Below are 27160 nucleotides of genomic sequence, written 5' to 3'. Positions count from 1 at the left end.
AGTATGACTGTCAAAAGAGCAGGAACCTACAGAAAGACCAGATTTCTCAGGCACTGGAAACAGACAGAAGTTCACTACATGTGCTCCATATTATTTTTAAACAGATGAATACAGTGTTGCAGACAAGCTCAGCCTTTCAATGTTAAAAAGATCTCTTCGCCAGAATCATCTTCTGACTCAGTTTTATAAAAAATTAAAACATATGTAACTATGGTCTTTTGTACCTTTTTGAACTGAATATCAAGTTCACAGACCTGGCAAATAGTCTTCTATATTGCTCATTATTTAAAAGCTAATTTAGAATGTAGATGACTTTTACAATGGTCTTTTGTTACAAAATAATGATCAGCTATGATATTGCGTGGAAACAAAAATCCACTGGAATTACTGCAACACTGCTCTTCCCATATTCCAACAGAATGGGCACATAGCGAACAAAGAGAATTTCTCAGAAACATTTAGGAAGAAACATACATTTTCAGTGCACAGACACTCCAGCTATGAAAGCCTATGAAAGCCTTCAAAACATACCTTGGTAGTTTGGGAAGCGCTGGTAAAAGGGAGCCTGTTCGTCTGTAGTTAAAAAAGCCTCCAACCGCTAACACTCCAATTATTATGATTAGTATGACTGTCAGCAACACTGCTACTGCTGCTATCAAAGACAGAAGAACAAGCAACATTCAAGCAAGCATAGTTCAGTGTAAAAAAGAGCCCAGAGAATTATAAGCCTGAACAGGTACCATAGTGAAGTATTATACATTCTTTCGCTCAAAATATCAAGTGCAATATATACTTGAAGCTTACTTGTTCCAGGAGGCACTCCCTTTGACAATCCTATTTCACAATAATTCCCAGTGTAGCCATAAGGACACCTGTAAAGGTAAGCACAGCTGACTGAATGGCTGTTATTAAGTCTAGGATCTCAGCTTTGTTTTTATATTCTGTAATGTTTATCTACATGCCATAGATTTTTACCTTCCTGCTCAGTAACTATATATTTCACTGACTGTAAATATAATACGTCTGCTATTTTCATAGAATTAAAAGTGGGGAAAAAAGTGCTGAGTCAGAAAACTAGTCACTGAAGTCAAAAGATTTGGTTTCAGCGGCGCATCGGTGGCACCTACTGGCTGTTCCAAGCTATATTTGCTGAGCATTACACTTCATTGTTACATTTTGGGGCGTTATATAGCCTTTTACTAGAATCTTCAGAAGTTTGCCTTTCTGGGTTTTTTGTTGCTTTGGGGTTTTTTTCCAAACTGATGCATTTATATTTCTTATTTGCTGATATTTTTATGCATATATGTCGTTTTACGCGATTGCTACAAAAATGCTACTGCAGATGTATGACATCTTCAGAAGCACTTCCAATACATTTCAAAGAGTTTAATTTTTTTGTGAGACAAAATCAGCACAATCTGACCCAGGACTACCCTAACAACATACTGACTTACTTGCATTTTGGAAGACCACTTTCATCTATATAGCATGTTCCTCCGTACATGCACCTGCATGCTGGTGGCATTGTGGGAGGGGATTCGATAGCTGCAAAATTCAAAAGGCACATATGTGTTATCAAGACATCTTCAACAAAAGAAATATTACCATAGGGAATTTTATTTATCTCTACAGAACTTGCGTATGTAATCTCACAGGCTACTTTTCAGAAGCTTTGCTTTTAATAGCACATGCATTTGTTGCTCTTATATTTATTTTTCTGCCAAATTATCTTATTTTAATTAAAGTAAAACCTGTTGCCAGAGAACTATGACTTATTCAGTAAAAGTAGGCATAGAAAATTCCAATGCTGTAAGTCCCATCGCTTTCTCTTGCCCATGCAATGCAGCCCTCCACCACCCTTCAAACCTCTGCATTCAGAAAGCAGCAACACTATCTCCTTTGCCCAGACTCTTCCATCCAACCAGGTGGAAGTTGCACAAAGAGGGCCAAACCGTGACACATTCGCTTATGAAGAAAAGCAGTGGATGGAAATGTGCATACAGGAGGGCTCTCTAAACTCTCATACATCCTGACAATGAGAACGAGAGAGAAACAAAGTTTTCAGAGGTTTCTGTCAGTTCAGAGCAGAGAGTGATGGCTTGGCACCAGGTAGCACAGAAGCCTGTCCTTCATCATGCCAGTGTCTCAGCTGCACTCCAGGAGCCCTGAGGTGCCAGTGCCCAAGTGGCAGTGCTGCCTCAGCTGGCCCAAACACAGAGCTACAAAGGTTCTGACATTATTCTAATGCTGACTCAAATGGGGGGAAAATAAAAAAAAAAAAAAGTGAAATTTCCTTAAGTTGTACTAGCCTTCAGTAAGAGTTCAGGATATGCTGTCAGACACATAGGAAAAACTCTGGATCTGAGACATCATTACAGGCTATAAATTAAGGATGGACTTTGACAGCCTGTCTTATACTGGTAAGTTAGATCATAGTGCTTTTGTCATAAATTTTTTATCAGCCAGAGGTAGAGGAATTCTATTGCTACAATGTTCCTTACAGGTAAAACTCCCTTCAAATAAATGGGATACAAAAAGGGGAAATGCAGAGGTCTTACAGGCTGTGTTTCTCAGTAGATGCAATATGGGGAAAGGACCAAATAACCCATATGTATACCAAAAAGCTGTATTTGGTCAGTATCTCAATTATGGCAGTCATAGTTCACTGGCTAAAAAAATTGCTTAAAGTCAAGATGAAAACTGAGGTTCAAAAATGGAGACAGTACTGTATATCCTATTTGCTTTCTCCTCCTTTTCCTCAAAATAAGGTCAACCACACTTTTCTTAATTCCTGGAAGTTTTATGTAAATCAGTTTCAGCAAAGAATAACAAATGCAGTGTCCTCAGAGCAATACACAGAAAACAGCAAATGCAATCAACAGTGTTATTTATCCCTAATTTAAACATGGATTGCACGTTTCCATTTGCTATTACATCATCCTACTAGCTCCTCTTTCTGCAGCTCACACCATGTGCCAATAGGAAAAAGCATTAACAATTACTAAGCAAATGTAATTTAGAGGTAAGGCAGTGTAAAAAAATTATGACGTTTTCTTTTTTAATGCAAAAATAAGAGGATTCAGAGAAGATTAACCATAGAAAAGATGCCAGACATAATGTTATAAAGCATTATTTATTAGAGATATGCTGCAAGGACAAGTACAAGGACATCTGACTACCTCCCACATCACTGTAAGCTCAGAATGCAGACTCTCAGCTAGAGAGATAGAAATCCTGCAGTGGTGTGCTCTTCCTTCTCAGGAAGGGCTGAGCAATTCTATTTTATTGGTGCTCCTGGAAGCACTGTGGGGGCTCTGCTGCAATGCAACAACCAAGCACTAAATTCTAGTGCTTAAAGGGCTTTCCAGTGCATGATAATTATCTAGAAGTTATTTCTGTTCACACTGTGAATTCTGTAAGCTTTTGTTTCAAGTTTCTATTGTATTGTATTATACTGATCAAACATTATCTTGTACAGAATTGTAAACATAATTGTAAGCCATAATTTGTCAGAAATTCTCTAGTTCGAAATCAGTTCCTTTGAAAAAAAAAAAAGAAAATAAAATATTTTGGAATTTCAAAACAAAAATCAGAAACTGTGACCAATTTTGCAGCTGAGTCTGTGCTGGTTGGAGCGATATATCCATATCCATTTTACAAATGACATGCAAAAAGATTAAATGAAATGCACAAGGTGACCACAAATCAGTGATGGCTGAGAATAAAAGCCAGGTGTCCTGACTTAATAACATATATTATATCAGCTAGCGCATCACTCCATATTTCTTATTCAGTAATGCATTTGCATTCCTAAAGAAAAGCTTCCTTTGCTTTCAACTTCTATTTGACAAATTATTCTACCTGCATCACACTCTGTGCTGCTGCCTTCTACGAATCGAGTCCCTTGAGGACAAGTGCAGGTGTACCCTCCTGGTCTCAGCAAGCAAAGGTGGCTGCAGACATCTTTACAAGGATTAGGCACTGAAAAAAAGTGATAAAGACAGTTGAAGAAGCAATGTAGCACATTACTGAGGTAAGATAGGGCAATTCCCTAGTCAGTAGTGTAGCTCATCAACATCACACACCAAAAATCTAACCAACTCTAGATCCATTTTTTTAAAACAACTGATGCCCAAATACCACATTTATATCAAAACCTTCTCCCTGGCTTTTCTTATAGTCTTAAGGGAGAGACTATGACTGTTGGGAGCCAGTGTAGCACCAAGAAGAAACTGAACATCTCCAAGCAACACGGAGCTTTCTGATTCTGAAAGCTAGAACACCTCTAAGAGGGGTATACTGGATGTTCCTCTGGACATCCTTCCCCATGATCACTGTGGACATGTCATAGCTTAAATATGTGCATGGAGGCAGTATTAAATGGCCAGCACTTTGTGTGTTACCAGGATAAATTCATATTGTGACTGCCACCTCTATAACAACTCCATGATGGAGAGAAAGAAGAGCAAGGACAGGGTCATAACTTAGAACTAAGAGACTCTAAAGAGCAGTGTGTGTTATTCCACTGTTGATTTCACTCTGGGTATGCAGAAAACACTTGCCAGCCTCTGTTCAGTGTTTAGGTTTTCAGAAGTGAGTATTATCACATACTGATAGATACATTATCAGAAGATTACTAAGCTCTTTGAAGACATTAATACCAACTTTGATCTCATAGCAAGGAATGGCTCACCAGGATGCTGATTACCTACCTGACTGATTATATCTGTGCTGGTGATAGACGCGCACTTGAGTAAGCCATGGATTTACGGTCAGCACTTTCACTTTTTCTCCACTTCCAAATTTATCTTTCTTCCAGACTTCTCCTCGTTCTTTAGCTATCCAATATAAATGGCCTTCAAAGACATCAAGGCTGTATGGGCTGCCTACTTCTCAAAGGAATGAAACAATAGACTGTCAGCAAGCAAATCTCTAGCAGTAGCAATAAAACTGCTGTTCTTCTTCAGCTTAAATATTATCATCCAGTCCTTTCATTTTAAGACATTTGCAGCAATATATATACATCTTCATGTACCTGACCACTTCATGCCGCTGTACCTGCAGACTGCTTAATAAAATACATCAAAAAGCAAGAATCCAGTTTTCCCCATTGTCCCCTATTTGGGTCATGTAAATTACCCTCCGGGAATCTAGTTACCAGGCATCATGAGCTCTGAACTTCATGCCTGTATAAAGGAGGAGAAAACGCTACCAAGATTTAATCTTTAAAAAGCTCCTGAATCTAGCCCAAGTGCTTGTTAACATACATCTTGGTTGCTATTATATTAATTGCATAATAAGTTCTTACCTCCATGTAATACTACAGTTCTGTCTGTCCCATCAGGTCTCATGGATTCGATAATATTTTCTTTAGAATCACTCCAATAAATCCTATCATTGTTCAAATAGTCAATAGTAAGACCTGTTGGCCAGCCAAGGTCTTCAGAGACCAGAGTTTGTCTTTGCTGTCCATCCATCCAGGCACATTCAATCTTTGGCTGCCTTCCCCAGTCAGTCCAATACATGAGCCTGAAATGACAGAAGCAGAATTTAAATAGTTTAGAATTCGGTCACCGTGTTAATCCTTTGGAGTTTCATGGAAAAGGTCAGTTTTGGAACATGTTCAGCAACCTGTGTTTTGCAGATGTGATCAGTAAAGTCAGAGAGTTCACTGAACAAGCTTGTTTCAAGTACAGAAGATAAATACCGAAAGAAGAATGTTTGCATCTTGTGTCCTGATTTGGTTTTAATGACAGTTTCTCATTCTCAGTGAAAGAAAAATGACTGTGAACACTGACTAGATAAAGCTGCAGAGCCCAGGTGACTTCAGGGAGCTGTGCTGCTTTACTCCAGCTGGGAGAAGGAAATATCGCTATAATACAAGATGTAGCAAGCAGAGCTGTTGAATGTTCCAGTGCATTTATATTTCTTTCCAGTGTGAAGGAGGATATGTCTGTATTGCTTGGAGCTGCTACAGAGACATTCCCATCAACTTCCCTATTTCAGTAGTAACAGAAATTTGGTAGGCACACAATACTGTAGAAAGGAGTTTTTAATTTCACCTACCTGGTGTTGTCACCAACACAAGCACCCATATGAATCTCTTCCTAAAATACTTTCCCATGTACACGAATCTCCTAACATTAGCAAAGGGAAACTCCAGAAAGCATTCCCTTAGTCTTTCCTGTAAAGTTTATCGTTGCACGGTTTTTTGGTATTCAATAGCATTGAAAATAATTCTGGGAAGCCCTGTAGTACTTACCCACGTTTTGGATTGACAGCAATAGCTGCTGGTTGATCCAGTAAAGAAAAGATAAGCCATTTTCTGTACCGTCCATCTAATTTTGCCACCTCTATGCGATTAGTCCCTGCATCAGTCCAGTAAAGATGTCTGAATTACATAAAACACAAAACATTCCAAAAGTAAATAGCTTATACCTGGGAGAGGAATAAAAAACCCCATCTTTTTAAGAAGAAAGGCTATTATCAAACCCAAACAAAATTATTATAATGAAGCTGCATTGATTACATATGAACTTTTTCAGTCTGAAACATACAGGCCCTAAATACAGATGAGTTTAGCAAATGTGATCTATTGGCTCACCAGTTTTCTCCTCTGACAAAGTTTCTGCAGCTGCCTCTGTTCCCTGTCAAATAATCTTCATTAAAGGGCTACTGAGAACTTTTATTGTTACTTTTAAGCACCAGAGGTGGCTAATAAGCATCTTTAAAGATTCAGTTTTCCAGGAGACAATGAGGTTCATTACAAATATAAAATTTATCTACCATGTAATTTATACAGCAACTCTGAAGGTATCCAGCTTATTAGTCCACAGCTCCTCTCTAGACTCTGACAGAGATGTTAAGGAATAAATTGTTACCACCTCAGATGAAAAATGCCTTTAGCCCTTACAAACAGGGTACTCAGTCTGCTCTTCCTTGAATTTTGCTTATCTTTATCATCATGGCTTTATTATTTTTTTCACCTTAGGTAATAAACATACTTATTATTATGCATTCACTAATCACACAGTACCTTCTGATGGAATAAATGATCTCACAATCATCTTGGGAATCTAAGAAAATACTGTAATTCCTATTTTGCAGATGGGAGGAAGGACTAAGCGTCTCAAACCATGTGTATCAGTTTTTACATAATGTGCAGATACTTAAACATGTTTAAAATACATTCCAACATTGTTCTAGAATCAGCATAACACTATGTTTGAAGTGCTGAAGATGCTAGCCTCACCAGGAAGCTGGTGATGTATACCCTTTATCCTTGCTGTCGTGACCATACAGATTTGTCAATAGAAATTCAGACACTACCTTCTGCCCTCAAAGACACTTTGTTTTCCGAGTGGCCTGCAGTTCACAAAGAAAACAGCAAAATAACCCTAAGACTGAAGGCTAGCCCAAACCTTAACACATCTGTCTTGTATTTAAAAGCTGCTGGACGAAAAGATACAATTTGCCACTTCTTTTCCATCATGACTGGCACAATTTTTGAAGCTAGTGAATCACTTCAGCCGGACTGGCTTTATCCTGCTCTAGATATCAGGGTGACATACTGCAAGAGCAACTCCATAACTATTTCATAGGACACAACACCTAACATAGCATACATCATCTAACACAAAGAGTCTAGGTAATGAAAGCTACATAGGAGGCCCCAAACTGGAATAAGTCTTTCCCCAATCTTTGCCTACTCATACAATAGCTTTTTGAATCATTAGGAAAAAAATAAATAAAGATCTCTGTTGCCACAAACCCAATTCAGAATTAGAAGTGCCACCTAGCCACAATCCAACCTTAAGCACCTTCCAATCATATTTTGATTGAGGACATAAAAGGTAAAGTATTCACCCACTTAGTTGATCACCACGTGACAGAAGGGAAGCAGATAGCTAGGTTCCTCCTTTTATTTTTCAGCTTTCCAGAAATGTCATGCTTTACTATGATGGTAACATCCTTCTAGATCCTTCTAGAAGCTATGGAGGCACATGGAGGACAGGGAGGTGATCTGAGACAGCCAGCATGGCTTCACAGACAAGTCCTGCCTAACCTAGTGGCCTTCTATGATGGAGTGACTACATCAGTGGAGGAGGGAAGACCTATGGATGTTGTCTATCTGCACTTCTGTAAGACCTTTGACAACATCCTTCTCTCCAAATTGGAGTGATATGGATTTGATGGGTGGACTGTTCGGTGGATGAGGAATTGGTTGGATGGTCCCATCCACAGGGTAGTAGTCAACGACTCAATGCCCACATGGAGATCAGTGATAATGGTGTTCCTCAGGGGACTGTACTGGGACCAGTACTGTTTAATAACTTCATCTCAATGACATAGACAGTGCGATTGAGTGCATCCTCAGCAAGTCTGTGGATGACACCAAGCTGAGTGGTGTGGTTGACACACCTGAAGGACAGGATGCCACCCAGAGAGACCTGGAAAAACTTGAGAAGTGGGCCCATGTGAACCTCATGAGGTTCAACAAGGCCAAGTTCAGGGTCCTGCACCTGGGTCAGGGCAACCCAACTTTGTTCTGCTCTCATGAGAACCCCACCTGGAGTACTGCGTCCAGCTGTGGAGCCCTCAGCACAGGAAAGACACAGGCCTGTTGGAGTGGGTCCAGAGGAGGGCCACAAAGATGATCAGAGGGCTGGAGCACCTCTTCTATGAGGACAGGCTGAGAGAGTTGGGGTTGTTCAGCCTGGAGAAGAGATGACTCTGGGGAGACTTATTGTGGCCTTTCAGTACTCAAAGGGGTCCTACAGCAAAGTTGGGGACAAACTTTATAGCAGGGCCTGTTGCGGTAGAGCAAGGCATAATGGTTTTAGACTAAAGATGGATGGATTTAGACTAGATATAAGGAAGAAATTTTTTACAATGAGGGTGGTGAAACACTGGAACAGGTTGCCCAGAGAGGTGGTAGATACCCCATCCCTGGAAACATCCAGGTTGGACGGGGCTCTGAGCCACCTGATCTAGTTGAAGATGTCCCTGCTCATTGCAGGGAGGGGTAGAGTAGATGACCTTTAGTAGTCCCTTCCAACCCAAACTATTCTATGATTCTTTTTCACCATATTGACTGCATTACCACGAACATCCAAAATTTTTCATCAGCATTCAGAAGACTGACTCACCTCTATAACCTCCGTCCACTCAACTTCGAACAGAATCCTGACTACATTTCACAGTGTCTATCTACAAACATCAGGATCCTCTCAATATTATACGAAATGTGCTACAGCTATGCCTGTCCACCACATCCTTGAACAGTTACATTGCCCATAAGAAATGACACCATCGACATCAGATTCAAACTCCCAAGTCATGCCCACCTTTCTCCCAGCTCTTCTCCAAGGGAGGGAAAATAAGCAGTTACCTCATGATTTCTAGAATTAAGTTAAAAAATTGCCATGTTTTAGCCTAAAAAATTCCACAGCCAACAAGAAAGAAAAAAATCTGAGACACAGTTACAAAAATATAACCATTTTTTTTAAAAAACACATGTATTCATCAGACTTCAGAGTTGCTTCTGCTTTAGGATTAGCTCATATAGCACAAGGCTGCTAAGAAAGGAGCAGAGATAAAAGACAAATTCTATTATGGACTGGGGAGGTCTCCTTCCAACAGCAGCGAAAGCTTGTTCCCCGGAACTTACCCAAGTCCTTGAACAAGAATCCTTCTGACATGAAGGCCAATGTACTACCACTTTACTGATGCACAACTCATCTGCCAGTTGTGGAGCAACGCAAGTTTCCTCAGAGGATATGTGATGCAGTCAGCAACATGCATTTGACCTATTAACCTGCTGTCTGGGCAAACAGAGCTTACTCTTCTGAAGTACCTTGAGACTAGATATCTTCAGACACAGTTCATAAGCACTGCCTGATCAGACCCTTGACATATTCAATGTACAGCATTTTTCTAGCTTTTCAGTGCACTTACCTTCCAACCCAGTCAACAGCTAACCCATCGGGATTAACTATGTATTTGAGATTCAAGTCAACTTCCTTTGTAGGATTGTTCCTACTGCTGTCAAATGTGGGCAGATAGGCACGTTTGATGGCTCCAAACTCAGAACCCTGTCCCAGAATACTGAAGTACACAATACCTTTGAAGAAGATGATAAAGATAATTTTTAATGTCTAGTTATTCCATATTTTTGGAAAATTCTAATCTTTCTGAGGCTCTTGTGTGAAGATACCAGACCCCTTTATTTATGAATAACACAGAGTTGTCTGCTCAACTAAACTACATTGTGTTAGTGTTTACATTTTTTAACTATCCTTCATAGGTAAGACACACATCTAGAATCATCTTGATCTAGATGATCAAGATGTATCACATTTTTCGAGAGTCGAGGGTCTTCACTTTGAAGCCTTTGCACATGATTTTGAAGAGTACTTTAGACTGTCATGGAGAGAATTAAGGAGCAAATATGGCCCAGGACAGTGGCCCTGTGAAAAAGGCAAAAGCAGGGAAGCTGATACAGAGGCAAAGATAATAAGCTAACATCAGAATCTATTGGCCAGTCCTGCTTAGTATAAGGATTAGTTCTTACAAGACTTGAGCCAGGTTTGGGGACCGGCAGAGGCAGAAGAAAAGGAAGGGGTTCATTTATAGCAATCCTCTACTACCGCATAATCCTAAAGAGCCACAATTCCACAGCTGAACTCGCACCAAAACAAACGGAAAAACAGAACAAAATCCAGCTAAACTAAATTAAAGCATTAAAAGGAACCACACTGATGCTGAAGAATGAGTAGAGGGGAGGGACACATTCAGTCAAGGCCTGGCCAGTTAATCTAATTTGATTTTGATTTCCAGTGTAAATCAAATACCTATGCTGCAGAAATGCATCTTTTCAAACCAACCATTGCATGGTTGAGTATTAATGTTCTACACATACTCACTCAGGCCTATTCCTTCAGGGTCCCAGTCATAATCCAGAGCTTGGATGCGCTCCTGGTTATCAATATAGTCAGAGTACTGTTCTGATGAGATATTGTATCTTCGAATCCGTACGTTATCCGGCAGCAGTAATAATGGAGGATTACCTGGAAACAATAATGAATTTTACTTTCGTGTATTTCACTTTTTAGAAGAAACAGATGAAAGTCACTTCTATTCAAAACTAAAGGTGAATTAGGCCCCTGGACTGGAAACCTGGAGACCTGGTTTTCTTGTATCATTTCTCATATTACAAACAATTTTTAGATTTCAAGACCTCCAGCAGCACGCACTTTTGTTCACAGGCATTCTGTTCTGAAGATCTTACTATTTGACTAGGCACACCACATTTCTATTGTGTATCTCTTAAAGCTGTTAAAGTGTAAGTACTTTTCCAAATACAATATTGTTTCTGTCTTTTACATAATACTGCTACATAGTCAGTTTTTTCTATTTTCTTCAATTCTTTTTTATTGCTATCCTGTTACTATTATTTTCTGAATCAACTTCTCTACCAAATCAATGACTGTCACACACTGTAGCTGCTGCACTGAGGTATGATAAAAAGCTAATGACTGATGTTAAACATTAGCCAAAGTCCTTCTGTTTGTGTGCATCAGTCCGTGAACAATGAAAGGCAACCTGTTATCAAACTGCCTTTGATTTGTACCAGTTTAATGCAACTTTCTTCTGATGCATTATTTTGTTGAGAAAACCTAAACTTCAGGAATAGGCAATATGAATTTCCTTCTGCTGACAACCACAGGATAAGTAGGTTTTTGTTTGTAGAAAATTTCAGGGGAAAGGAAGGCAGGCATCCAAATCAAGATATTATTTTTGACTTTTACAATTGCAAGCAGAGATGAGCACTTCTATTCCTGATTATGGAATGGGTGGAATACACAGATAATATTATGTTATAGAATAAAGCTTGGTTTCATTACCCTCTTCCTAAAAAAGACAGGATTGTATTCATTAACTTGCTATACTCCACTTGCTTTTTACAGGTAGCAATCAATCTTGCTGTCAGTTAACATACCATTAGCTGCACACTGTTTCCCTTGTTGATCACCCACAGACCTGAAGCCATCTGCACAGAAACATTCATAGCTTCCTTTGGAATTCTTGCAGTCCTGGGTGCATGTTCCAAAGACCTCACACTCATTGATATCTAGACATAAGTAGAGAAAAGATAACGTAGAGCTTAATCTCTTTCTTCCACATGCTAGTCACCTTTATTCCATGAAGTGGCAGGTTTGTCCCTTCCCCACACACTCTAAAAGATCAGTGACCTAATAAGTGATCTTTAATATCAGCATCTGTTATCTAACAGAACCTCTCATCGCTCATCGACTGTTTAACTTGTCTTAACTACAGATTGCTAATAACTGCATTGCTCCTGCTTATCAGATTGTTTCTCAGAGAGACATTTTTGATCACGTACTTTTGTGTTAAACCACCAAGGAAAGACAAAAGATGAGGCACGACTACAATGAGATGCAAGAGCAAAGCCTTCTTGAAATGCTGAAGCAAAGATACCTAGTCCTCCAAAACAATATCGGTAGGAAAAAAGGGAGGGGTGGCCTTCAATCACGTTTAATAAAACTACACAAATTGTCCACAAAAGCTGGGAGCAGCAAACAGAAGTGTTCTCATCAAATCATGCTGAAATGGTAACTGTGAAGGTACTATACTGCATGACCATGAACAATAGTCTTGGATAGACTCCTCACCCTATTTTATCTGCATATAACCAGGGCAAAAACATGGCACAGTAGACTTTCACTGGAGTTCTGTTCTGGAGCAGAACAGGAGAGTATGACCCTCGGTAAGTTTTCTTTCAATCAGGGAAAAACAACCGAGCAAATTTCTGCCCTTAAGATTGCAAAAATATGACAAAACCTACATACAGTAAAGTAAAAACATATACCTACAGCCACCAAATGCTTATAACAAGTCTACACTGTGGAGCCAGTTCTTTGTTGTGTGAGGCCTGCATGTTAGAAAACATGATTCAGCAGCAAAACTTTTCAGGAAGCATCTGCTAAATGTATAAGAATCCTGTTAGAAGGGAAAAATAGCTAGTCACATTAGAATGATGGAGTCACAGGTCACTGAACACTTGATTAGTGAGAAGATGTTTAGAATACTGAAAATACCATCACAGGAGTTTCGGTTAGTTTCACTGGCCTTGTACCCTGGCCTACAGGAACAGATAAAGCCTCCCTCATTCAGGTTGGTACAGTTATGTTCACAGATATTTTCTGCGCAACTTCGCTCTGTTCCAGGATCTGGGAAAAAAAAAGTAAATTACACAATTATAACCAAAAAAAAAAGTTATAAGGGGGACGGACTGTCATAATTTTGATCATTATTATTATTGAAAATTGTTTTCAAGTAGACATTAGTTTTCCTTCCTTTTTTCCTACCTGAAACTCAATTAACATGAATGTCTTCTCTAAGGCATAACTAACTAGAACAGGGTGGTAAAAGCTGGTGCTATAATGGAAAAGGCAAGTCAGGGATAATAGATACTATTAGGTATGTAACAAATAATGAAAATTATACTCTTCTCAAAGTACATATAGAATTCTATTGATTTTGACATACTCTACATATACACAAGGTACCTTCAAACTCAGATCTGTTATATAAGCAGAAAAGATAAATAATACGTGTTTACTGAAAGAGCATGAGAAAAAGATACAGACATACGGCAAAGCCATTACATTAAGCTGATTATCTCCTTTACACATACACATCCCAGTGCTGATTAAATTAAGTTTAAACAGCTCAATTTCATATACATGTAGAAGCATAAATTCATTGTACACACACATTCTATTTTCTTTATAACACAGGTATTAGACTTTGGGGAGGCTACAAATGTTACCATCTGATCTGCATTCACATCTATCTCCAAACAGAATGCTGACTGCCAGAAGGTGTCTGTTTTGCACTGTTTCATATCCTTTTTTATACTTTTATGTTTTCATCAAGTCATTGCATTAAGTTATATTGCCTAAAGACCATTGGGATGGTATGTGGAACAGAGAAACCAGCTGCTTCAAAATGGACTGCACTACAGGCTTCTGAGTTATTTGCATTTTGCAAGCATGCTGGATTGTAAATTGCCAGCACATCATTTGGCACACTTTCACTTGAAGCCATCAAAGCCTGACAAATTGGAATTGCAAGTACATGCTCATATTATCACTCTGCAGATGCCTATATATTGATATAACAAGTTAGGAATTTATTTTTCCAGATTCCATGAGAATACTCTTGCCTCAAAGTTCAAGCCAAAGCTTTTGCATCTAAATGGATGCTAGTAAATTTATAATGCATAGCTAATAGAAGTTGTGCATAGGATCTGAGAGGGCCTTCAGCCCAAGGACTGGTTGTCCTTATAGAATCCTGTGGTCATGTTTGTAAACAGGAAAATAGAAGCATTTCAATACACTTTTGTTTTTAGCAGGGCTAGAGCAACATATGTCGGTTCAGAGTCTGCCCATGAGTAATTCCGTAGGTTGACTTATTGCAATTATGACTGAAATATCCAGATGTTCTTGCCTCCATAATGCAACCCATTTCAAAACAACATCAAAAACAAGATCAAACCCTTTTTTGGATGCATAAATACTCTTAAGCCTAAAATGGACTGTTCAGAATGCTGAATTTCATAGGGTTTTCCCCAAAAGAAGGAAAATAGAAGATACTGTCATAGCTAATTAGGTAATCCTAGCACAGGCTAATTAAAAATCAATACTTCTTAATATGCTATTCAAGAAGAAACATGGTTTTTTATCAGTTTCTGAAATTTTTATTTCAATAGCATTGTAATTTTTTATTCTATTGATATTATTACTTACTGCAGCCCATTTCATCAAAATGGTCTCCACAGTCATCATAATTGTCACAGACATAATGTAAAGGAATGCAATTTCCATTACTGCACTTGAATTCTTCAGTTGTACAAGGTCTTGGGGTTGGTTCTCTACCTACAGTCGAGAAGAGAAACACACCTATGTCACAGTTTCAGCTACGCAGTACCAACAGGCAGCACTATTCCACATTACTAATGAGGAAGCCAGTGCAATCCGGTAAAATAACAGCTAAAGACTTTGGAAGCCTGTAGTAGAACTAAAACTATAACCAGGGCCTCCTGACTTCTAGTCACATCCCCATGAACTGAAAGAAGCCCCTCCATTTTATAAAGACAGCAGGTAAATTCTTCTTGTTAATAGTTGATAGAACTTTCTTTTTAATAGTGCAGATCTATTCATATCCTTTAATGATACACATCGTACATCTACTTATTGAGATTATTGAGATATTAGTAACCTATTAACTTTAAGAATACTGTATAATAAAGCTAGCAAATAATATCGTTAAGCAACCAAAAATATGATTAAACTTACTAATATAAAAATCAACATAGTCAATTAGAACTACATAAGATATCTGAGGGCAAAAACCTATTGAATATTAACAGAGCTTCAGCAGGATTTGGGTCTAAATATCAACACTAGTACTATGTGCATAACAGTGCCACAAATTCAGAAGTACCCATTTCTCTATTTTAAAGTCCCAGCTACCCATTGCACCTTGATTTTATGACACAGCCAAACTCTTTCTTCTTCCTTATTTTAAGTGGAGTTCATAATAAGTTGACACAATTTAGCTGCTTCTCATAATAAAATACAATATGATTTTGAAAATCACGCTCTGTACTTTTCAGACAAATGTTTGCTGACTTTTGCTACTTGTATGGAGAGCTGCAAATACATACTACCAATAATCATAGTTCAAATTATTCCATACTGAGCTCCAGTCTTCATAATTCATGTTTAATTTTGACATTTCTATAGTCCTTTGGTATTATTAAATATTAAGCACATCACAATTACTGTATTTTCTGCTCAGTTTTGTGTAAACATACAGTGTTCCTCTTTCTCATCACTTCCATCTCCACAGTCATCCTCCTGGTTGCACAGCTCATGACTATATATACAGCGATTGTTTTCACATCGGAAACGGAACGGAGAGTCACAAGCAATATCCACTGAAACCACAGAGATAAAGTCAGTCACGATTTGATATTTCATGCCATTGAGTCACAAATTATCCCAATCACTTTTATCTGGTAACATTTACACGATTCCTGTATCTCGAAAGATGTGGAGGCACTCAGACCCAAAAGAATATTTTCTCCACATCTCGATGATGGTATGTTAAGCCAGTACACATTTCTTGTCAGAAGACAGTACTTCATCTTTGGCCAATGGCATATTCTATGACTATATAAAACTCTGAAGTTTCTAGATTTATGAAGTAAACTGATTGAAAATCCAACATGCTGTTTAAGTGACTATGTACTGCATAATGGACAAAAACTGTTTAAGTAGCACCTGCAGCACCTCATTTTTAGAGCTAAAGTCATGACTCCTCAACCATATTTACAAAGATGTCCTGACTATACTGATGATAGCTTTAAAAGCTCAGCACCTTTGAGAATATGTGTTATCTGAATTAATGTTTAATTGCAAACTGATGCTCTTATTTTAGATAATCAACTTGAAAATGTGAAATGGTATCCTCATCTCTTTGATATGTTTCTCCCTACTTTTGTAACCACATATACAAACATCTGCAAAGCAGTGAGAAACATACTGTAGGAAGATGAAGTGAACTTGCATATAAAGCAAAATTCTCAGCACTCATCCTGAATTAATTCTGTAAGAATCTCCAGTGAAAAGAAAATACTTAAAATGTATATTCTAATTGTTCTCTCCATTGCAATTAAGGATTTTATTACGCATATTGTTAATTTTAATATATTTTTTTCTCTCTTACGGCAAAGGTGAAGTTCTTCATCAGAGTCATCTCCACAGTCATTATCACCATCACATTTCCAGTATGGCTGGATACAGACATGGTTTTTACATTCAAACAGCGTGGGTGGACAGTATGTACCATTAGGATACCGTGTTGCTGAAGAAAAGAAAATTATGATGACATTTTCATTTTACATTTTTCCTGAAAAATATTCAGTCCAAACCTATATTTTTTCAATACCCTTCTCTCCATAGTAGGAGATACAATATGAGGCACTGCAAGGATCTACAGCAACAACAGACTGCAGGGACTGAGGACTTCTTACTAGCTATAATGTAATTAATTCAGATTTGAATGAATAGTGAAACAACATAAGTTACTCCCAGAAGCTTTTTGAATATAAACTGTCATTAATTTAACAAATGCTACTTGAATTTGTTACCAACCAATCTAGTTCAGTAATAAAGGTAAATAACATCACTGGCACCAAATGTGAATGACTGAAGAAGCACATAAGATACCTAACTCCAAAAGGACTCATGTTGGTATATTAAAAAAAAAAAATAAAATACCCAGATTCTGTAAAAGCTGTGAAAAAAACCTGAATTAGAGCAAAGAGAAACCAAAAATATGACTCTTCCAACCTACATAAATAAACCATACCCTTGCCTTTTCAATGGCTTCTCGTATGCTTTTTCCTACCTTTAAGAACAGCCAAATGTTGTGTAACACAGGTTCTGAAAGATTAACTGTGATGTACATTCCAGGATGTGGTTACCATCAGAAAAACAAAGCTCCTACTGTGCAGAAGCCCCTTCTTACTTAAAGCACAGGTGTTAAAATTAAGTACACAGGAAGATGTACAGAACATCCCTGACACCAACATGAAGAGAAGGGAATTCTGAGTACTGAAGCCTAAAATCATTTGAACATAAGTCGCAACCAACACTTCAATATCACCCAAAAAGCCAATGTCAGTCAGCACGGATAGAGTGCAGCGGTGATATTTTCATTCCTACTGGGAACAACACTTCCTGTGTAAACAGCTGGAGCTATAGCTCCATACATGCTACAGTGTACAGACATTTTTTCACAGTAGATCAATAAATAGAAGGAAGACAGAAAAGGATTTTCCTTCCTTGACTTCACTGGTACTTTAGGAAACTATACACACCTTTGAGCATTATAAAAAACAATCCCATTACAGAAACTTGTTAGAATACAGTACAATTGAAAGAGTGGATCTTGCAGTGTCTCTGGGATAGCCAAAAATTTGAATTCTGCCACATGTATCTTGTAAACCACTTGCCACTTGGATCTTGTAAACGCGTTATTTTGTAGCATTAGGAACGTGTTTACAATCAGTGCAAGAGATGGCGACCCATTATTACATTAAAAAGCTGATTCAAAATATTATACTTATCCTGAATTTTTACTGACATCACTCAGCGTTGCAGAATTCTGTATCTCTAAGGAGTCACCTCACTTAAAGAGAGAGAAAAGTGCAAATCTTTCTGGAAGTGAGCTCAGTGAGCAGCAATTGCAAAGCTTGAAACTCACGACAAGTTGCTTCATCAGAGAAATCGAGGCAGTCTGCATTTCCATCACATCTGAAGCGCTCTGCAACACAGTGTCCACTATCACATTGGAAATAACCTGGGTGGCAGGTCCTCAGCTCTGAAAAGATTCAGAAGTAACTGTTGAAAAGACTTCTTGTTCAAATGTAGATAAAGTGTTTACTTTTTGAGAACAACATCCTAAAAAGACTGCAGAATCCCAGACCATTAAAACTGTGGTATCTTCTACTTTTGGTGGAATGACTAAAGCCATCTGGTCAACATTATGTCATTAAAGATGCTTCCCATAAAAGATTATTTTGCGGAATAATTTATCACATTAGAAAAAAAAAAAAAGAGTGAACATGTAAGACGTAGCATCCAGACAATACGCACCACAGTCACGTTCATCTGAATTGTCTTCACAGTCATCATCGTGATCACAAATCCAGCGGGAAGGAATGCAGCGCAAATTATCACAACGGTATTCACTTTCTGTGCATTCACGAGGACCTTCATTAAAAATTAATGTACATTTACGAAAAGTTCCCCAGATGTAGATTTAAACATCCACACCTGTCTGATTAACCAGACAAAACTAATATGGGCAGATGGTGTGGTATAATCCTTAAAACTAAATAATGTTAAAACAGCATTCCCCCCAATACTCTTTAACTATATTAAACATCCTATGTCCCTCTTGACATAGAAAAAGGGAAATTCATTGTGGATTTTGTTTCATCACAGAATTATACAGCAATTTTTATTCCAAATGAGAAAAAAAGACCCACTCGCATTGTTTAAAGAACTATATAATACTACATTTGCACACAGGGGAGAATTCAAATGTCATTTCTTAGTGGAAAACAGGGATTTGTGTTATTGTGATGACTGTATTTATCAGTGGTTTTATGTATCCAAAATACTTCCTTGTGATATCACTGTGGTATTTCAGCAGAGACAGGCTATAGAGTAAAACAAAGGAATGGTTGCAGTTGAGATCTCTCTGCCCCAATCTTATAAGAAATAGAAGGATAGTTAGGTCAAAAGCTGGACTATATCATGACACCCAAAAAAGAACTCACTGCAGTTGTGCTCATCAGAGTTATCTCCACAGTCATTATCTCCATCACACTTCCAGCGCAGTGGGATGCATCGATGATTGTCACAACGGAAATCTCCAAAAGGACTGCAAGTCATCTCCTCTACAGTGTACACAGTTTGCCAATGAAACAGCACACATTAGCATAGTCTTTGGATAAGATGGAATGCACAGAAGATAATGGAAGTAGATAAGAGATGTTCATGCCACAGACTGGGCCAAGTAATAGAGAGGCGATTAAGAAACAGCTGAAGTAACTATATAGAACCGAGATGAAAACACAAAGAGATAAACTTCGTACTGTCAAAGGAAGGCATCTTAACCTCGTGGTGCATTACATTTTCAAGTCTTTTCTGGTTCTGATGTAGTGATGCAATGAACTCTAAGCTTTGTGTATAAGTGTATGAGAGGTTTCAACACAAATGCGAGGGTCTGGGAAAGCATCATCATACTTCCCATAATGATGGCTGCACCAGCACAGGAGGTAAGTTAAGTAAACGTAGGAAACACTGACAGTTTTAATTGTCTAAAATAGTACAGCTCAAGTAAAAGTATTTCCTGTTTCATTTGATGACATATTGGGCAAACTTATAAAATCCTGATCTTCAGAGCTCATAAAAATGTGAGCTGCACACAGAATTTTTCCTGAAGACAAATAACTACCAGGGTAATTAATTGATCTCAAACAAAATATGCCCAAGTACATTACTACTGAAGACTTTCAGAAAATCAAGATGTTTGTAAATTGGAGAAATATTTTAGGTACAAAGTGATACTTGAAACGACCTCCTTCTCCAAACATACCACAGCCTTGTTCGTCACTGTTGTCTCTGCAGTCATCATTCCCATTGCACACTGCCCACAATGGTATGCAACGGTAGTTGGTTCTACAGCTGAATTGTGTGTGATTGTCACACCGATAGGCAGGGCCCACTGAAAGAGGCAGTTGTCAAAGTTAGTTGTGTTACTTAGTCAATAAACTGTCCTCCTTGCTATTCTGCCTTTCAAAATCAGTTATGATTTATAGTCGATTATTTACTAAAGAGAGCTATCTGCTAACTTCAGTGTTGTAAAAGAGAAAGCTTTAAAGGTCTCTGATTTTACTATCTTTTCCAATCTATGGTGCTTGTACTCTGCACACGCTACAAACCCATGATAGGTTCAAATGACATTCAGTATGTTTTTCCCTGAAGTATTTAGAGCTGGTAACGGTGGTAATAGAAGCCCCAAACCTGCAAGCCCGAGGAGGCAGCTTGTCCTCAGATGGCAAAACTTGGTCACAAGTTCTTCCAGGTGGCCAGTGACTCAGAGACATGCTGGAGCACAGAGGAAAATCTTGCTGTTAAACATAGACTAGACTGTGCTCTGCATTTGTTCTCCTTGTAAGCTTTTGTTTCCAAATCAGGAGAAACTTCAGCTTCAAGAAATGAAACTTTACTTTGTTTTTGTAAAAAGTATGATATATGTCATTCTCCAAACTGGAATAAGCTAAAAATTGGTAAACTGGCATTCACTGTTTCCACATAGGCAGTGGATCAGCATATATCCTTTCTACAGCATGTTGTTAGGGGCCAAACAAAGGATGCTGGTAGCATCAAGCAAGTCAGAGTGAGATGATGTCAATTCTTGATAATCTGGCCAGTACAAATAAGCTTTCTCCCCTTCAAGAATAAAAAAGTGGTAAATTATCATATAGCCTCTATGTTTTCTAACCGTCTTTACTACATGATTGCAATTAGCTTGCAGAAAATATTCTCTTCCAATAAATTTTCAACCTCAGGAAAATTAAGTAATGCAGTTTGCTCTGCTTTTGGTGCACTATAATGTAGCAGCTTACTACAACTGTGTGCTTACTGCATTCATGGAATGGCTCATCAGAGTTATCACCACAATCATCATCCACATCACACTTCCATGACTGTGGGATGCAGCGGCCATTGTCGCATTTAAATTGGCCTGGGGGACAGGTTCTACTGGCACAGTGAGTGCTATCTTCGTCTGAGTTGTCACCGCAGTCATCCTCTCTATCACACTGCCAGGCTTCTGGGATACATCGTTTATTGGCACACTGCCACTGATGAGTTTCACACTGGTGATTAGCTGAAAGAATACAAATTGGCCGTTAGGATACTGAAACTTACAGGAATGGTCTGTTGCTTATAATCAATTGAGCAGTTATCACGTCTACACCAAAAGTTAAAAAGAAACCCAGCAAAAATTTAAAACATCACATTTACTTGCCCGATTAAGGTACAGATTTCTAATGTCACATGGCACATTTCCCACAGCCATCTTCAGACAAGCTCACTAAGGCTCTACTTTTTTCTAGGAAGGAGACAGATACTATCTTCTTCTAAAGTAGAGGAGAGTAAACCCAGCATTCAAACGTGATTGCGGCAGGGGATCCCAGTCACTTTGCAGAGGAGTTAAGTGACATTGTGGCTCTGGTCATGCTACCAACTTAGACGTACGTTGCCTGATGAGCCTCTTCCTCCAACTATGAATGAACATGTCAGAAAACTTAGCAGAAGAACATGCTACGAACAACTCCACAACCTATAAATGTACAGCCTCTATTTCCGAAGAACAAAGCATTGGAAGCTGATGTCAGCAGTACTGGCAAACCACTGAAGATCTATGAAAACAGGAGTCAACGCTGATCTCTGCTTCCAGACTTTGTACATCTCACTGGACACCACCCTACTACTTTTTCACATATACTGCCAAACTGCTCAAGCTGAAACAGTGTATTAGGATTTCCATACATTTGCTAGACTAAAGTATTCTATTCCCATGCACAAGATGATGAGCAGAAGGAATTATATAGACCTAAAATGACTTTTATTGTACCCCATACATTAAAACCAGTGACAAATTATGCAGCTGCCACATTTCTACTTATTTAATATTCCCCTGTGCCACACTTAAAAGCTGAGCTATTTGAAACACAGGTAAAACTGACATTTCATTTAATTCTGTCATTGTTAGAAACACTTTGCTAATGGAAGGCAATGAAACTATCAATTATACAACCGCTTTGTTTCCCACACACACACCTCCCGTAAGCTTACAACTGCCAGAACTACATTATTTACAAAAAGAAAACTAAGGATATGCTTTTTTAAATTAGACTTAAGTATGTGGAATAAGTCAGGTTTTTAAGGAAATAACATTATTCAACAAGCATAATCAGGCTATATTTCTAAAATACTGCCATCACAAACAGCTCTCCAAAACAAATTTTCCCCACATGCACTGGATTTTGTGCAATGCAGAGGGTGAAATAATTTTGTCCCATCACGCAAAGCTGTAGAATACAAGGAAAAACAGCATACCCAGTAGACTGACCTGGGCATTAGGAAGCCTTAGATTCCTCATACTGACCATGGCTTTACTCAGAATAAAACAAAATGGGTCCTGCTTTTAGTATTTGATCTCAGATTGTAATTTACACCAGGACAAATCTGTCTCAAAGGTACAGAAAATGCTTATGTTTTGATATAGTATATTTTTGCTCTCATTTACCCTGCTTTTGGACTGAGGTGAATTGCTCTAGCAGGTGCAAGACTAGAAAAGACTGCATCTGTCTACCTCACCTTTTCATCTGTAAAAAAGGGATAATGATTCTGAAATTTATATATAGTTTACATGTTTTGTACTGGCAAAACAGTTAAATTTATCAGTTGTAACATACCACAAAGTACGGGATCTTCATCTGATTTGTCATGGCAATCTGGCTGAGTATTGCACAAGAAATGTGGACTTGTGCAGTTCCCATCATTACACTGGAACTGACCAACAGGACAGTATCGGTGTGGACAGGTAGGGGGCTCATCAGAGCCATCTCGACAGTCCCTCTGTCCATCACATTTCCACCAGATAGGAATACACCTACAAAGAGAAAACAGTGTTTTCTTTGTTGAGGATATGTCTCTACAGATATAGACCCATGCTTTTACAGCACAAAAGACAGTCTTGTCTCAGTGTTATTTCTTGAAACTTCCAAGACATCTTCAATTTCATGTCTTCTGTTTCATATGTCAAATGTTAACAAAATATGCCAGAATACTGCCACCAGAAAAAGATTATATTGGTGGGCCTACTAGAGGGAAGTTCACAGCAAATTAATAAGGATTTAATTTTTAAGTATATTTGTAGTAACCATCTCTCATGCTTTTTAAATCAATCTTCAACTGGATTTTTTAAATGAGGTAACGTTTTAATAATTCACCTGAACTTTAGCACAAGAATTTCACTGGGGATTATCATTGTAACACTGCTTCAAAAGGCCACCCAATAAGCACACCTGCCTCACAGGCTCCAGAGTAATACAATATCAGCACAGTAGCTCTTACATCACCATTGCTCTCCCTCCACTGCTGCTGTCTCAGAAAAAGGGTCAGAAATATGCCCCCACAACAGCTAAATGGCTTTCCTGGGTCACTGGCAGACAGCATGTGTTTGGCAGAAACAGATACATTGTAAAAGATGTACAAAAATTAAGAGAAGGTTCCAGGTTTGGGAATTCAACTGGAAATGGTTTCTGGAGGTACATGTTTCTAACAACCTGAACTTGACTACATTAGCAACGTCATATAACAGGAAAGAAAAAATACTATTTAAACAGTGAGTCTAGAAGTATTTTTCCAAAATGGAAGCCTGTCTGGTCCTGGCTTTGTCTTTGCAAACACAACACAAACTCATAGCGAGAGCAGAAGGAATCCCTAATTCCATGTCCTTTTGCAGAGACCACACTGTAAAATATATCCTTAAAAAAACATTGAAGAAAAGACGGTGACCGGTGGACTTACCTCTCAGTGTCTGCACAGAGAAATTGCGTGCTAGAGCACATTGGGAGGCAGTGGGCTGTATTGCCAAACTGTACTATCATGAAGTTATCGGGACATTCACAGGAATAACCCTGACCACCAGCTTTTATCAGACAAAGATGGGAACAACCACCATTGTTGGTGCCACAAGGATTGTTAACTGGTAAAACAGAAGAATAAATATTATCATACTTTGCAAATCCCAGGACACAAAGGATCTACAACAGACTCCTCTAACACTGTATTGAAAGCTTAAACGTAATAAACTGAAAAACGAAACCTAGATAATGGGCACGCAATAAGAGAAATATGTATGATTTCATGTATAGGAAGTGTATGCTATAACCCAGGATGCTTTAGAAACTTTTTAAAAATTATGCATTTCCAGTCATTGCTATTCAAAGAAAAGGCAATTTACAAGTGTAAAGTAGAGGCCTACATTTACTCTGTTCATTTTATTTCCCTCAGCAAATGGAAAAGCTGAGTGCACTCAGGACCCTTTACAATTAGTCTCCAGGTAACAGCTGACTCTAAATGCAAACCTAATTCTGTTTTCTCACCAAATGGCTGTCTGTATGGGTGGTAAACATGGATGTCAAATGGCCTGTGAGTAGTGTTCACAAGAACAGTCCTGCCAGATCCATCATATTTATTTCCCTTTTCAACAGTTCTTGTGTTCCAGTCAGTCCAATATATTGTGTCTTCAAAAATCGTTATTGCAAATGGATGAGGTAAAGTCCCATCATATACTGTGTGACGATGATGTCCATCCAGGTCAGAGTACCTACACAAAGAAAAATATGGGCAAAACATTCAGATAAATGCTAAAACCTCTTCACATCTTTATTACGTATGCTTATGGTACTTCACTATTGGTGACCAGGATCCTGCAATGTGGAATTGCAGCTTCTTCAGTCCCTAATGATAGAGCACTGTCCTCAGTGAATTCGTTTTAAGATATGCAGAAAAGTAAACCCGGTTGTTTTCCAGATAAATGGAATAGAGGAACATCCACTGAAATGTAAAGTCTTCCCACAGAAGCATATCAGTTAGCACAATGAAATTTTGCACATTTACTGCCTTACAGCAAGTTATTTTTGTCACATGGGAGGCTAGCTTGCCTGGATCATTCAGGCTGCTAATAATGGAACACTTAAGACAATAATAGGCTTCCTATATTCTTAAATTTTACATGTCTTTCTGATTTAGAGCCCCCTCTGATGAGATATCTTTAATAAGATTCTATATTTTTACTATCACCTTGCTATAGGGGGACTATTATGAAATACAAGAGAGAAAAAGAGACATATAAACATACGTATAACTAATATACATTTTTAAAAGACATTTTTAAGACTTCAGCATAGAAAAGGCTGCCAGGAGAACGAACGTAAAGAACAGAAGTAAATATAAGTCTAAATGTACATATAGATATGAATGCCAATATAAATACAAACACAAAGGACTGTTTTTAAAGTATTTCAATGCCTTGACAAGAACCAGAAATCTAGTTATTCATTTTTACTGATATTTAAGTGGAAATTTACTAACACTAGAAGCAATTAATACGGTTTTTCTTGATTAACAAAAAAACCCCCATATGGTAACAGGAAATTCCATGTCATACCTACGAACAAATGTTCAGACATCTTCTAGAGACTTGCATACTATTTTATTAGCACATAACTAGTTCAGTTACAGCCCAACTCTTATCTCTAGGCAGAAACAAGAGAATCAGAAGAAATAGTGATTTTATACTCAGTTTTGCTTTGGTTCAGGTTGTACACCTAGAGAAGCTGCACATTTGAGTACAGACTGCAAATGTTTTCACTATAATTTTTGGACTGCTTCCAGTGGGTCCTAAGATGCAAATATAGGAACTAGGCTACTGTGTCATCTAGTGATTCATATCGCCTACTACTCGGGAGTTTTTGACTCTGGTTTTCAGTAGAGTTAGTGAATAGAAATCCGTACAATCCTTACAGCACCTATAAATGCTACCACTGCAATCTGACTTGAACAATTATTCAGTTGGTTTACTCTTTTCTGTGTACTTACTCAATGTAATTTAGATGGGCATCTGCCCAGTAGAGCTTGTCGTTGGTGTAATCTATGGTGAGTCCATTGGGCCACTCTAACTTTGTAGAGATAATCACCGTCTTCTCCTTGCCGTCCATGCCTGCTCGTCCAATATAGGCTCGATCTGCCCAGTCTGTCCAGTAAATCTGTCTGTTCAAATAAATACTTATAGTTGGGATTGTAGCAAAAATATGCTGAAGTAAATTAGAGGCCACACCTCAAACATAGTACTTTCTGCGACAGAACTAAAGCAGAGATTAAGGAAGTTAAGAAAAAGGTTAATACATTTGTTCCTTTAACTGCTACAGCAGAAAATCGTGCAATCACAATTGTCTTTAAAGAATGCAACTGGCAGCCCCGCTGTCTATCAAACCACACACACTTCTATGAACCTTTTTAGCTTTGCTATCAAAACCTCCTTGTCCACATGGAACCAAGTGCCACTTTCAATGATATCTCACAGGCCTGCGTATATAGCTACAAAAGGTACAAGCTACTGTTTTTCCTAAGCTGCAACTAAGATCTAATGCCACACAAACCTCAGTGCAGGCAGCCAAAATTTATTTCAGATTTTCAGAGACAGTGCAAGACTTTTTGCAAAAGAAAGGAAAAGCACTCTTGAAGTGTCATACCCATATTTTGGATGAACAACAATTGCTCTGGGGTACTGAAAGCAGAACGTGTTGTTGGCATCCACACAACGATCCACCAGTTTTTTCCGGAATCTTCCATCAAGTTCAGAGACATAGAGGCAATCTTTGTAGGCATCCACCCAGTACAGTTTTCTGAAATGT

The 27160-nt window shown here is 38.3% G+C and overlaps 1 protein-coding gene across 1 annotated transcript in view; it reads right to left on the bottom strand.

The window, feature by feature from the left end:
* The window catches only part of LRP2 (low density lipoprotein receptor-related protein 2), a 131118-nt gene that overhangs the window by 7194 nt on the left and 96764 nt on the right, over positions 1 to 27160 (bottom strand). Inside the window, exons 51-74 of the mRNA XM_009894577.1 lie at positions 26999 to 27151; positions 26346 to 26516; positions 24848 to 25071; positions 24270 to 24447; positions 23153 to 23349; positions 21313 to 21558; positions 20263 to 20391; positions 19442 to 19561; positions 18753 to 18869; positions 18361 to 18477; positions 16819 to 16956; positions 15905 to 16027; positions 14835 to 14963; positions 13122 to 13253; positions 12002 to 12133; positions 10926 to 11069; positions 9958 to 10123; positions 6263 to 6391; positions 5309 to 5529; positions 4713 to 4889; positions 3862 to 3981; positions 1455 to 1545; positions 805 to 872; positions 532 to 649 (exon numbers count right to left, since the gene is read on the bottom strand). Coding sequence (XP_009892879.1) covers positions 532 to 649; positions 805 to 872; positions 1455 to 1545; positions 3862 to 3981; positions 4713 to 4889; positions 5309 to 5529; positions 6263 to 6391; positions 9958 to 10123; positions 10926 to 11069; positions 12002 to 12133; positions 13122 to 13253; positions 14835 to 14963; positions 15905 to 16027; positions 16819 to 16956; positions 18361 to 18477; positions 18753 to 18869; positions 19442 to 19561; positions 20263 to 20391; positions 21313 to 21558; positions 23153 to 23349; positions 24270 to 24447; positions 24848 to 25071; positions 26346 to 26516; positions 26999 to 27151 — 3540 coding nt within the window. The remainder of the gene's footprint in view (positions 1 to 531; positions 650 to 804; positions 873 to 1454; positions 1546 to 3861; positions 3982 to 4712; positions 4890 to 5308; positions 5530 to 6262; positions 6392 to 9957; positions 10124 to 10925; positions 11070 to 12001; positions 12134 to 13121; positions 13254 to 14834; positions 14964 to 15904; positions 16028 to 16818; positions 16957 to 18360; positions 18478 to 18752; positions 18870 to 19441; positions 19562 to 20262; positions 20392 to 21312; positions 21559 to 23152; positions 23350 to 24269; positions 24448 to 24847; positions 25072 to 26345; positions 26517 to 26998; positions 27152 to 27160) is intronic.

This window comes from Charadrius vociferus, unplaced genomic scaffold (assembly GCF_000708025.1).
Source record: "Charadrius vociferus isolate BGI_N301 unplaced genomic scaffold, ASM70802v2 scaffold161, whole genome shotgun sequence".
Taxonomy (NCBI): Eukaryota; Metazoa; Chordata; class Aves; order Charadriiformes; family Charadriidae; genus Charadrius; species Charadrius vociferus.
Note: the sequence above shows the minus strand (reverse complement) of the source record. Positions and strands in the feature narration are given on the sequence as shown.